Source organism: Panthera pardus, unplaced genomic scaffold (genome assembly GCF_024362965.1).
Source record: "Panthera pardus isolate Hobbes unplaced genomic scaffold, ASM2436296v1 HiC_scaffold_25, whole genome shotgun sequence".
NCBI lineage: Eukaryota > Metazoa > Chordata > Mammalia > Carnivora > Felidae > Panthera > Panthera pardus.
The window spans coordinates 11,140,182-11,153,885 of NW_026526821.1; the positions used below are offsets into that span (position 1 = coordinate 11,140,182).

At 46.0% G+C, this 13,704-nt stretch overlaps 1 protein-coding gene across 6 annotated transcripts in view; it reads left to right on the plus strand.

The window, feature by feature from the left end:
* Positions 1–7,277, plus strand: part of ADNP (activity dependent neuroprotector homeobox) — a 33,958-nt gene extending 26,681 nt beyond the window's left edge. For all 6 annotated transcript variants that reach the window (XM_019458144.2, XM_053890134.1, XM_053890135.1 and 3 more), the window contains 2 exons: positions 1,201–1,293; positions 3,079–7,277. In XM_019458144.2, coding sequence (XP_019313689.1) covers positions 1,201–1,293; positions 3,079–6,186 — 3,201 coding nt within the window. In that variant the 3' untranslated portion in view covers positions 6,187–7,277. The remainder of the gene's footprint in view (positions 1–1,200; positions 1,294–3,078) is intronic.
* The last annotated feature ends 6,427 nt before the right edge of the window (positions 7,278–13,704 follow it).

Here is a 13,704-nt window from a genome sequence, read left to right on the forward strand (position 1 = left end):
GGATAGCCAGTGTGCTGGTCTCCTCCTTTTCCAGATCTCCTTGCTCCAGATCTTGCTGGTTAGTTGGTCAAAGCCTCTGGTTGAAATATTTAAAGCCGTTTTCCCCTCTAGCCTTTAAGTTCCAGCTGGCCAGGGACCAGAACTACCTTGCCCATCCACGTATAGCCAGCACCAAGCGCAGTGCTGGGTACATAATAGGCACTCAGTAAACGTTTGGATGGAATTGAAAGTTAAAAAGTGATTTCCTTCCTACAACGGGTTTTCTTTTCCGGATTCCCATGAGTAATACTCTAGGGGTGTACGATGAAGACTGAAGCTTCTCAAAAGTGGGCTTCTCTAGTTACGTTGTCCCCAAGCGTGGAAGTTCACTGCCTCTCCAACCCCACAAATTCAGGTAGATCTGCCCAATGAAACAGTCCATCCGCTTCCACTTTGCACGCAGCTGGGTAATCTGCATAAGAATAAATGCAAATGTGAAGATACCTTTCCTATCCTGCATTTGATGTGTTCCTCCTGTTACTACGCCCATTACATCCTCTGGAATTTATACATACTTGATTTTTCCACAGGGAACTGTGAACCTTTTAGGAGCCAAGAGGAATTTTCTCCTAAGACTTTGCTATCTTCCTGGCCTGGGGGGAAAATGGGCCATTAAATTTTTATAGGAGAGTATAAATTTAACACAATACTGCTTACTTTCTTCAAATAGCTTTCTTTCTTCCTTTTGTGGGTTCAGAAATCGTGAGTTTTCCTCCCAGTCCATTTCTACCCACCCCCCAACCCCTCCCCCCCCTTTTTTTTTTCCTGCAGAAACAGAGTATCACATCCATGGTGCCTTAAGCAAACATTGCTAGTTTATATTCCATTTTAATACTACAATTGATGAGTTACAATACTCTAATGAAAGGGGCTTTGGTATTAATATGTGGCTGAATTTTTTACTTAATTAGAACTTCAATTGGTTTCCTTGGAAACCTGGCTGACCATTTAGGGGAATGTTTGGTTGTTAGAAGATGTTGAATGCAACTTCCATGTGCCTTTTCTATTTCCTAATAGCCTGACCGTTCCTCACTTTTAGTTCTTGGTGGGGTTGGTTTTTCTGTGTGTCTCCCCAGCTCTAGCTAAGAGATGGGATTGGAGTCAGGTTGGGCCAGAGTTGGTATCATGATGTTTTTGTAAACTTCTTTCACTGTTTTCTAGGATTTTAAACAGTTTGAACCTAATGACTTTTATTTGAAAAACACTACATGGGAGGATGTAGGACTATGGGACCCTTCACTCACAAAAAATCAGGTAAGTGGCCGAGGGGACTTAACGACAGCATCCTTGGTACACCCCCTTGTCAGCTCTAGGCTTTTTCATGATGATGCATTGTTTCGTAGGCAGCAACCTGGTGTGGAAAATGTCCATTTCCTAAGTGGCAGGGAAAACTGGGAAGAATTTGTCTTTTTTGTCATTGGACAGAAACTTCAAGTGTGAGAAGAGGAAATTTTGTTACTTAAAGGTTCTGAGGCCCAGTGTGCATCAACATTCCCTCACAGAAGTACTTTGGCTCTTTTGTTTCTGTTTCTAAAATGTTCCCTCCAACATTCTGTTCATCTAGGTCATCCATCATTATTTTTGTGTCTGTCACAATTCTTATTTTTTTGGAGAGGGTATTTTTTTCTAGGTTGGTATCATCCGACCGCTGTGGAGCAGGGTGGCTTTGTCAGGATGGCAGTGACAGGTGTAGCTTAAGTTTTTACAGATTGGAATTAAAAACACTATTAGGTAGTTCAAGGCACCAGCAAGTGTCAACAGGTGAAGATGTGACAGAGAGAGTGGTGTAGGTGGTGGTTCCTGTCCCACAGGGAGAAGTGATTGTCACTGCGGACTTTACCATTAACCTATTTCAGTAGCGATTGTAACTCTAATTATTGATCTGTTTGTCCATCGGAATATACTTAGGGAATTACTACTTTTCAACTCTGTGTCAGAAATCTGATAGTATAGTTACTTGGTTGTTTTCTTCTAAAAGGTATTAACCAGAAGTCTTAGAGTGTAAAAGCTTTCCAGTGGGACATGTCACTTAATTCGGTTTTATGAATCCCAGAGCTTCGTATTCTAACACTAAATAAGGGTTGAGCTTTAAGGAAAAGGGGAGTATTTAATATTGCCGCACACCAGCATCTGAAACAAAGTCAGTTTCTACGGAGGAAAGGTGGTCTCTTGCCCAGCTGGTGTTTCACCGGTCTTCAAAGGACAAACTGCACAGGTGCTAATGAGCATAATTCTGGAAGTTGCTCTTTGAAGTCAGTATATTCTGCAATACTCGTTGGCTTTTTAACACCATGCATTGCTCATAGTCCATAGGAAATTTTTATTTAACTTCTTAATTTGAGTCAAAGCAGCTGTCACTTCATTACTTCTTTTGAAGCTGCTCTTGCTTGAGAAGAGAGCATGGCTTCTAGAAGAAAGGCTTCTAGAAGAAAGCAGACTCTTCAAATCAGTAGCTTTTTGATCGGCAATGAAATCTGAATACTACACTGTACTTCGATCAGAGGGAAAAGATGTTCTGAGATTTTTGAAGATTCTCCATGATGGGAAGGATCAAAGGTGTATCTTTATGTCTTACTGCCTAATTGCACACAGCACTCTGGGCCCTGAGTTTTACTGAAGAGTAAGTCTGAAACCTTTAGTGATTTACTGATTCAGGGAGTGAAAGTGATTTCACAGGGTTTATTCTTGTCGTGTCTAACTGTAAAATGTTTATCTTTGAAGCCATTTGTCTTTGGCTTTTCTAAAACCAATCAGCAAATATGACTTTGATCTTTTCTAAACATTGAGGAAAACTGGAACGGGGTATTTTGTTTATACTCTGGAAACAAAATTATTAGATTTCAAACTGCTTTTCCATCTGGGTTTATATTTTATAAATCCATTTTGCAGAAGGAAAAATAATTAATGCATTACAGAGTTTCAGTTCTAAAAATACCATTATATCTCTATTAAAAATAGAGGATGTCTGGGGGAAGACCCAGAACTTGTTAGCGCCTATCTGAAGTGGCATTCTCATTCCAGTTTTTGTCTTTTCTTTAGGACTACCGGACAAAACCTTTTTGCTGCAGTGCTTGTCCGTTTTCTTCAAAATTTTTCTCTGCCTACAAAAGTCATTTCCGGAATGTCCATAGTGAAGACTTTGAAAATAGGATTCTCCTTAATTGCCCCTACTGTACCTTCAATGCAGACAAAAAGACTTTGGAAACACACATTAAGATATTTCATGCTCCAAACGCCAGCGCACCAAGTAGCAGCCTCAGCACTTTCAAAGATAAAAGCAAAAATGATGGCCTTAAACCTAAGCAGGCTGACAGTGTAGAACAAGCTGTTTATTACTGTAAGAAGTGCACTTACCGAGATCCTCTTTATGAAATAGTTAGGAAGCACATTTACAGGGAACATTTTCAGCATGTGGCAGCACCTTACATAGCAAAGGCAGGTGAAAAATCACTCAACGGTGCAGTCCCTTTAGGTTCAAATGCCCGGGAAGAGAGCAGTATTCACTGCAAGCGATGCCTTTTCATGCCAAAGTCCTACGAAGCTTTGGTACAACATGTCATCGAAGACCACGAACGCATAGGCTATCAGGTCACTGCCATGATTGGGCACACAAATGTGGTGGTTCCCCGATCTAAACCTTTGATGCTAATCGCTCCCAAACCTCAAGAGAAGAAGGGCATGGGACTCCAGTCGAGAATTGGTTCCCTTGCTTCTGGAAATGTCCGGTCTTTGCCATCACAGCAGATGGTAAATCGACTCTCAATACCAAAGCCTAACTTAAATTCTACAGGAGTCAACATGATGTCTAACGTTCACCTCCAGCAGAATAACTATGGAGTCAAATCTGTAGGCCAGGGCTATGGCGTTGGTCAGTCAATGAGACTGGGTCTAGGTGGCAACGCACCAGTTTCCATCCCTCAGCAGTCTCAGTCTGTGAAGCAGCTACTTCCGAGTGGAAATGGAAGATCTTATGGGCTTGGGTCGGAGCAGAGGTCCCAGGCACCAGCAAGATACTCCCTGCAGTCTGCTAATGCCTCTGCTCTCTCATCAGGCCAGTTAAAGTCTCCCTCCCTCTCCCAGTCACAGGCATCCAGAGTATTAGGTCAGTCCAGTTCCAAACCTACTGCAGCTGCCACGGGCCCTCCCCCAGCCAATACTTCCTCAACTCAAAAGTGGAAAATATGTACAATCTGTAACGAGCTTTTTCCTGAAAATGTCTATAGTGTGCACTTCGAAAAAGAACATAAAGCGGAGAAAGTCCCAGCAGTAGCCAACTACATTATGAAAATACACAATTTCACTAGCAAATGCCTCTACTGTAATCGCTACTTGCCCACAGACACCCTGCTCAACCACATGTTAATTCATGGCCTGTCTTGTCCATATTGCCGTTCAACTTTCAATGATGTGGAAAAGATGGCGGCACACATGCGGATGGTTCACGTTGATGAAGAGATGGGACCTAAAACAGATTCTACTTTGAGTTTTGATTTGACATTGCAGCAGGGTAGCCACACTAACATCCATCTCCTTGTAACCACATACAACCTGAGGGATGCCCCAGCTGAATCTGTTGCTTACCACGCCCAGAATAACCCTCCAGTCCCTCCAAAGCCACAGCCAAAAGTTCAGGAGAAGGCCGATATCCCTGTTAAAAGTTCACCTCAAGCAGCAGTGCCCTATAAAAAAGATGTCGGGAAAACCCTTTGCCCTCTTTGCTTTTCAATCCTAAAAGGACCCATATCTGACGCACTTGCACATCACCTACGAGAGAGGCACCAAGTTATTCAGACGGTTCATCCCGTGGAAAAAAAGCTCACCTACAAGTGCATCCATTGCCTGGGTGTGTACACCAGCAACATGACCGCCTCGACTATCACTCTGCATCTCGTTCACTGTAGGGGTGTCGGAAAGACCCAGAATGGCCAGGATAAGACAAACGCACCCTCTCGGCTTAATCAGTCACCAGGCCTAGCACCCGTGAAGCGCACTTACGAGCAAGTGGAATTTCCCTTGCTGAAAAAGCGAAAGTTAGATGAGGATAGCGATTCGCCCAGCTTCTTTGAGGAGAAGCCCGAGGAGCCTGTTGTGTTAGCTTTAGACCCCAAGGGTCACGAAGATGATTCCTACGAAGCCAGGAAAAGCTTCCTAACGAAGTATTTCAACAAACAGCCCTATCCCACCCGGAGAGAAATTGAGAAGCTGGCTGCCAGTTTATGGTTGTGGAAGAGTGACATTGCTTCCCATTTTAGCAACAAGAGGAAGAAATGTGTCCGAGACTGTGAAAAGTACAAGCCCGGTGTGTTACTGGGCTTCAACATGAAAGAACTAAACAAAGTGAAGCACGAGATGGATTTTGATGCCGAGTGGCTGTTTGAGAATCACGATGAGAAGGATTCCAGAGTGAATGCTAGTAAAACTGCTGACAAGAAGCTCAGCCTTGGGAAGGAAGAGGACAGCTCCTCAGACAGTTTTGAAAATTTGGAAGAAGAATCCAATGGAAGTGGTAGCCCTTTTGACCCTGTGTTTGAAGTTGAGCCTAAACTCCCTAACGATAACCCGGAGGAACACATACCGAAGGTCCTTTCTGAGGATGCTTTAGAATCGGAGAAGCTAGACCAAAAAGAGGAGGATGGTTCAAAGTACGGAACTATTCATTTGACTGAGGAACCAACCAAACTAATGCATGATGCTTCTGACAGTGAGGTTGACCAGGATGATGTTGTTGAGTGGAAAGACGGTGCTTCTCCGTCTGAGAGTGGTCCTGGTTCCCAGCAGGTGTCAGACTTTGAGGACAACGCGTGTGAAATGAAACCAGGAACCTGGTCTGATGAGTCTTCCCAGAGTGAAGATGCAAGAAGCAGTAAGCCAGCTGCCAAAAAAAAGGCTACCGTGCAAGGTGACAGAGAGCAGTTGAAATGGAAGAATAGTTCCTATGGAAAAGTCGAAGGGTTTTGGTCCAAGGACCAGTCACAGTGGAAGAATGCATCTGAAAATGATGAGCGCTTATCTAACCCACAGATTGAGTGGCAGAATAGCACAATTGACAGTGAGGACGGGGAGCAGTTTGACAACATGACTGATGGGGTTGCTGAGCCGATGCACGGCAGCCTCGCCGGAGTTAAACTGAGCAGCCAGCAGGCCTAAGTGCCAGGCTCTCTGGCATCGGGGACCTGCTGCAGCCCGGAACTCTGCTCTCCTGGCGGCAGGACTGCACAGCTGTACTCTCACTGGCACTGCCTTCTGAGCGCTGGGTCATCGGGCTGTGGGGACGCGTGGCCACTGCAGCCCGGTGGTGGTTTCCAAGTCTGTGACACACGATCGGCTGATCGGGCTTCAGAACTTGCTGTGACAGACACGGTAAATAAATGTGAAAACCCAATAAGCTGGTGGCTCACGAACGCACGCGAGGAAAAGCAGAGGTTTACTTTTCTGCCTTCTCGACGTTTCTTTCCCTCTGTAAAATGTTTGGTTGGATGACCTTGGGAGGCGTTCTCCTGATTCGCGTGGTGGTGCAGGGCCAACAGACAAGCTGCCAGTCCCGTGTGTATAGTAGACTTTGGGGAAAATCAATTTTTTTTCATGTATTCATTCTGAATAGTTGAAATGTATATTTGTACAGTCTTTTAGACCTATTCAAGTGATGCCTATGATATTGTTATTGTGTACCCATCATAGATTTGTTTTTTTTTTTTTTTTTTTTTTTTTTTAGTGTTGCCCTTGCTGTGTAATAAACGCTATACCTAGTTTACCTAGCAAAAGCTTGAAACTGCGCTAGTATGGACCTTTGGACAGACTTAGTTTTTGCACATAACCTTGTACAATCTTGCAACAGAGGCCAGCCACGTAAGATATATATCTGGACTCTCTTGTATTATAGAATTTTTCTTGTTCTGAATATCCTTGACATTACAGCTGACAGAAACAAAAACTGGTATTTCAGATCTGTTTTCTGAAATCTTTTAAGCTAAAATCACATGCAAGAATTGACTTTGCAGCTACTAATTTTGACACCTTTTAGATCTGTATGAAAGTGTGTTGTGTTGAAGCAGCAAACCAATGAGTGCTGCGTTTTTGGATATTTAGTTTTATCTTTAGTTAAACACCTCCCTGGTGTATTCATTTATACCATCTAATATATGACACACTGTTGTAGTATGTATAATTTTGTGATCTTTATTTCCCTTTGTATTCATTTTAAGCATCTAAATAAATTGCTGTATTGTGCTTAATGTAAATATTTGCTTTATTACACATTACAGTCCTGTGTCCATTATGTCTTGTGCCAGCCGATGCCATGGCTCACTTTCATCAGAGACGAGCCACGGCCACTGAGGAAACTTGTGAAAGACCACAATGTGCCATTGGCATAAAAGAATGCTTTCTCTCAAGGCACCTGTTACAAAATCTTTTGGTTTTGTTTTCGTCTTTTTCCTTTTTTAACTGCTAAAATAAACATCCTTGAGTTTTTCGGTTCCCCTTTTTTTAAGGAGCAGAGCCTGCTTGTGTGTGTAAACGTCTCCGTGATAAAAGGATGTAAACAGATTGGCATTAACGTGCAAGCAGAATGTTAATGCCCTGGCCTTCTTCTAAAGGAAGTAAATGTTGGTCTTCACCTTATAATGGGAACAATTGTACTCAACAGGCAACTTCTGTCAGCTTTTATTGTAATTCTCTTGACCATCTTGCTATTAAAAAGGCTTTGGAGATCACACACTTGGAGGACTAAGATGGAAGGAGCTAGCGTATTTACAGATTCCCAATAGCAACGTGGACTAAAGAACGGTTACAAGGAGGCAGTGTTAGGCAACATTTTCAGTAATTACAACTATGATCCAAAGCTCCAGTCCATACAAAGGGCAGAAGCACAGCAGGCACCTCTCGGGGCCATTGGTCTCGAGAGTTAAGTGGCTGGCTTCCATAACTTCTAAGCCTCCTTCCAACAGATAGGTGTAACGAAACCATTAACAAGACCAAAGAAAGTTGGAACGACTTCCTTCTAAAATGTTAAGTCCTGCTTCTCAACTACAGGAGAAAGTGCAAGAATAGACTAGAACCTTTAGGGCATTTGGGGCTGGCATGGAGTTATTTTTAAGTCTGTTATACAAGTAGCTTATAAATTCTATAGACCCCAGCTCGTAAGATTTAGGACAGGATGTCTCCAAATTAAGATGCCACAAATTACCAAATCAGAAAAACTGGCATTGATAAAGCCTGTTTTCTCTTACTTAAGGATAGTAATAGCAGCTGAATTTAAGCCATCTCACACTTGGTTTGAAAGTAGTCTGCCTAATAAATTACTAGGTGGGAAGGACTTAGCCTGGACTCGAGTCCTACTCGGAGGTCTAATGAGACTTGAATAGACTAGTGGAGGGGGGAGGTATGTTCCTGGTTGGACTTTTGAGCAGAGACAGATGAGCATGCTTCCTTGCTAGGGTGGTGGGAGTGGGCATTGTTGGCATTCGGAAAAGAATTTAGCCACCTAAGAATTGGAAATAAAGAAGATCCCCAACTAGAAATGTTGCAGAAGTCCTAAAAGTGTCTCAATAAAAGCCATTTTAAAAGAATGTTGTTGCTACTGTTTGCTTTTGGAATAATCTGGAAGTAAAAAGCTGCAGCAATCTGCACCTTCTAATTAGAGAATGTCTCTGTGGACTGAACAATTTGGTGGATTTTCTTTCCAGGAAACTTTTTGCCCTTCGGGTTTTCTAGTGGCCAGGAGTTCTAGAGTCCGACTAGCAGCATGATTTCTCTCTCTTCAGTACATCAAGAAACTTTCTTGTGCCATCTTTGGTCTCTTGTAAAAAGGGCTTGTGTCCTCTCTTAAGAGCTAAGCAGAAAAGGATCTACACCTTTGATTGCCCTATAGTTGTGTATCCAGTATCCAGTCTAAGTGCCCGCTCATTTGTAAAGATGAACGCTTTTCAGAGAACAAAACCAAGTCCTTGCTAGATTTGAAAAACGATCTGTCAAAGATGGGGGGTGCCCCTCTGAAACACCCCTGGAAGCCATTAAACTTGTTGTCAAGCGAGTAGTGCCATACACGGGGATGGCTTCCCCACCTCGACGCCAGACTGCCAGCATCAAGCTCTCAAGATGGGAGCCCCCAAAATCCTCTCTAGGGGATTCTGTGCCACTAAAGCTTGAGAGTCAGTTTGAGTGATGGAAAACACTCTTTACTAATGAAATTAAGTAGGATGTATTAAATCTGTGGTTTTCACAGAGCATCAGGTCAGCCCTCTTGCCCCTTAGGCAATGGTCGGTCTTTTTTACCCATTGTAACCCTTATTTCTAACCTACCCTGTTGCCCATTGGGTTGGCCCCAACCGCAAGCATGTCTCACCAAAGTGTCATGGAGGAACATCTCAAGATTACTGAGCCCCAGAAGACTGGAAATAAAAGAGCTTGCTTCATCATGCATTCCAACATACCAGTTATCAGTTGGGCCACCATGAGGTGGTCTGGGAAAAGACAAACTCTTGGTGTGTCAGCATGGAAAAGGAGGCAATTTCTACCAACTACTACGTTAAAAATCGATCCAAAGTTAACCAAAGGATAGTCACTGTTAGTAATCCTTTGCATCATCTGGCTACTTTCCATCAACATACTCCACTTAAAATAACTTTAACATTGACTATAATTTAAATCTAAATGGAATTGCAAATAAAGTAGGAGTTGTATTCAAAACCAGCTTAAGAGGTGAAAAGTTCCAGATCCTGAAAATCCTACAGTCATGATTTCAAAGTGCTCTGAGTAAGAGGACACAGAAAGGAGGTCCATAGTCCTTTCCAGGGCAGATGATCTATGGATGGAATAAAGGGCAGCATCTTTACTATTTAAATGAGTTGTTGCAGCTGTGTGTTTTCAGAATACGATGTTCTTGCATCTGGTGCAAACCAACTGCATCCGCCTGGCCCGTGTTGCATGAATCTTGCTGGACCTTTAGTAATGTCTTATTACTAAGTGAGGCAAAATGGATATCCTAGTAAGTCCATCGCTCACCTTTTGGACACTGAGAAAGCAAGAGGCTAGAAGTAAAAGGGCTTTTCCAATATAGTTGTAAGCAGTGTGCTGGCTGCGACCTGGACTAGAGGGAATGTGGCAGCTACGTTGTACTGACCGTGTATGTGAAGCAGCCATACGTGAGAGCCTAGAGATTAATGGGAAAGGCTGTGCACAACTTGCTAGTGGCTGCTTCCAGCAACAAGTCTAGGTATCAGGTTCCCTGGGAAGAGGGAGCCAAGAGAGACTCAAACACAGCCCTGTCCTCCAAGGAGCCCTCCTCCTCCAGGCCAGGGGCATGACTACACCTTTCCTCGCAGCTTAGCATACCTTGCGAGTACTCCAGTACCTTCTGAACATCCCTGAAATGTTCCTGGGACTAGTTGTAGAGTACTAGAGTTCAAGATAATTTGAGTCCTCAGAAGAGTCCTCCAGTGCCCCAATACCCATCCACTCCCAAGCTCCCCCTCCCCACCGCACCCTCCCCCCACCCAAAACAAAAAACCTGTGTAGGAAGACTAGCTCCAGGTTTGAGAAGCTAGCTTGTCCCAAGAGCCCAACTGGCACAGGGGAGATGCTGACTTGGACCCAGGACATCTGAGCCCACAGTCACTGGCATTCCAACCATACCGTGCAGCCTTGATCGTGGCTAAAGACCAGCCTCATAAGAAAGGTTTTTCCCTGCTGTGAGTGCAGAGACACAGGAGCTTGGTCTCTAAACCAACACATCAACACGTCACACTTTCCCCGACAGACACTGTGTCTCCCAAACTGCCTGTTCATACGGCCTTCTTTGTCGTCTGCCTAACAACCATTTTATGTACTTAGTAGGTTTCCACTGCCCTTTTCATTTTTCTTTAAAGTTTGTTCGTGTTTTGGCGGGGGGGGGGGGGGGGGGGGGCGGGAAGGGGGGGTTGGGGAAGAGGAGTACAGAGCCTGACAGGGGGCTTGATCCCATGAACTGTGAGATCAGGACCTGAGCTGAAACCAAGAATTGGACACTTCACTGACTGAGCCACCAGGTGCCCCTCAACTGCCCTTTTTTAAAAGGAAAACTTTGCCTCTACAAGAAAGGACAACCAGCATCATTTGCCATTAATGAAGACATCCCTTAAAATAAATACAAGACAAAGCATCATACTAAAACTTTGTCATCTGTTACTGCTTGCCGAGGGCTGTGAGTCTGAGGTTGGCTCTGCTTGTTAACAAGGAAAAGCACAAGGATTCAGGGCACACTAGCACCAAAATGAGACTTTTTCCTTGACCCAGGCAAGACAAAGAATTGGGGGAGCCTTGAGTCTCGGGGTGACTTCTGTTGCTTAATGGCATGCAGAGTGGCACCCAAGAGCCAAGAGGTGGTTCCGGCCCAGAGTGTTCCCCAGGGAAGTCTTTGCCCATCAATGATCGCCGAACTCTCCTCACCCAGCTTTAGACTCCTTTTTTATGAAATGGGAGTCTCACTGGCAAGACAATAGAAACTCCAACTCAGACTGTGTTTGATAAAAGGGACACGCAGGTAACACTATGCCTGAGTGGCAGACTGCTCAGCAGCATAGGCAAAGGCTCAGGTGCACCGTCCTTCTGTCCTGCCACCCACATGGTCACCTTCATCCTAGGCAGGCACCCTGGTGTCCATAGGGTGCTTCCCATTTACCTTGCCTGGGAGAGGGTTTCTCCTCCCTCCCTAGTGAGCAAGAATCCTGACGTTGGAGCCAATTGGACCATTCCAGAACTAGTTTCTGTGGCTGGTGGGCTTAGATCAGAGCTATCTCAGTGGGCCACTGGGAGTTAGGATGACCTTGATTGGCTTAGATCAGTCAGTACCCATCTCCGGAGCCGGGGTGGAATCAGTTCAACACAAACCAGAAGCCAACTCAAACCCAATTGTGCATTACACTCAGGAAGGCGGGAGACAGAGGTCAAGGGCCCTGCACTCTTCAAATTAAACCTTGTGCAGGATGTAAAACAAGAAGGTGTGGTTGCTGCAACCCAGGTAGCCAATCGCTGAAAATCCCCTGACTGCTGTTCTCCCAGAGCTCAGCCGCCTCAAGGCTGTGGATCCAAATCCCCTGGGGAGCTCGAACTCGGCCCCTCCCCCGGGGCTTCTGATGTAGTTGGTCCTGGGCTGGTCCGGCCAATTCCCGTGTGCAACCAAGACTGAGAAACACTGTTTTAAAGACATACACGTGAACACGGCCTACAGCACGAGCCTTCCCCGGAGAAATACACTTGCCTGTGGCTTTCCTATGTAAGAGCATTGATTCCACTTCTCCCCATTCAACATGAGTCGGACAGCTTAAGAACCCCTGTCTCTACACTCAGGCGACGTGTGTGTAGAAACCAAATTTTTTTTTTAAATGTTTAAAGAGAGATGTTTTAATGTTGAAAGAGAGAGAGAGAAGTGGGTAGGGGGAGCCAGAGCTCAGAAGTGGACTCTGTGCTGACAGCAGAGAGCCTGACCCAGGGCTCGAACTCACAAACCGTGAGATCACGACCTGAGCTGAAGTCAGACGCTGAACCGACTGAGCCACTCACGTGCCCTGAGTCCAATTTTTTAAAGATTTTTTTTAAAAGTAATCTCTACACCCAATGCGGGGCTCAAACCCACAACCCCGAGACCAAGAGCCAGATGCTCCACCAACTGAGCCAGCAGGGCTCCCCGACAGAAACCGGATTTCACGCGTGTCTCCTGGGCTCACGGAGGGACAACAAGGAGCCCCTGGGCCTGAAGGGACAGCCCCCGGTCCCCAGGCGGGGTCACCGCCGCCGCCCCCACCCTCGGCTCTCTCACAGATGAGCCAACGGAAGAAAGGCACGAACCTCGTTCTCCGGGCGCTCCTCCGGGTCTGCTCCCTCTCCTCCGCCTCGGGCCTGGCTCCCCAGAGGAGCGGTGGGGACGGAACGCCGTGCTCCCTGGCCAGCAGGGTGGCCCCGGGGAAACCCGCGAGCAAGTCCTTCCCGTGGGAGGGCCCACCACCGGCCCGGCCCGGCCCGCGTGGCCCTGCGGTGGGGCCAGAGGCCTGGCCCGCCCAACGCCCTGTCCACTGCGGTCCTCTCCTTGCGGCCTTCCTCGGACTCAGCCCCACGTGCAGCCGGGAAAGCGCGCTGGCCACGAGTCCCGGCCAGGAAGGCAGACGCGGGCCTCAGGGCTTTGTTCTCCGCCTGCAAGGCTGAAGTGCGTGCAGCTGACCGTCGCTGATAAGAACTTGGATGCTTTGGAGTCCACAGGGATCCCACGGGACTCACAGAGATTCTGTGAAAGCTGTCCAGAGTCAGAATCGCTTTGAACCCCAAGACGGTCGTGCTCTTGACCGGAAGACAGAGTGGGTCAAGCACGTCTAGGAGCCTCCCAGAGCCCAGCGGCCTTTGAGGGCCCCACTGCCACCTTCCTGGTATCAGAGCTTCTCTGCCTGAATCTCTCTCCTCCCCCACCACGAGGCAGCTTGTTGTTGTTGTTTTTAAGTAAGCTCTACACCCAACACGGGGCTTGAACTCAAGACCCCAAGATCAAGAGTTGAGTCTCATACTCTACCAACTGAGCCAACCGAACGCCCTCACCAGGCCGCTTTTTACCCGGTTTTTATAGCCCTCCCTCAAGCCGTGGGCCAACTGGAAACAATAAAGCTTTCTGCGGAAGGGGAAGAAAAAAAGCTTAAGTGGGAT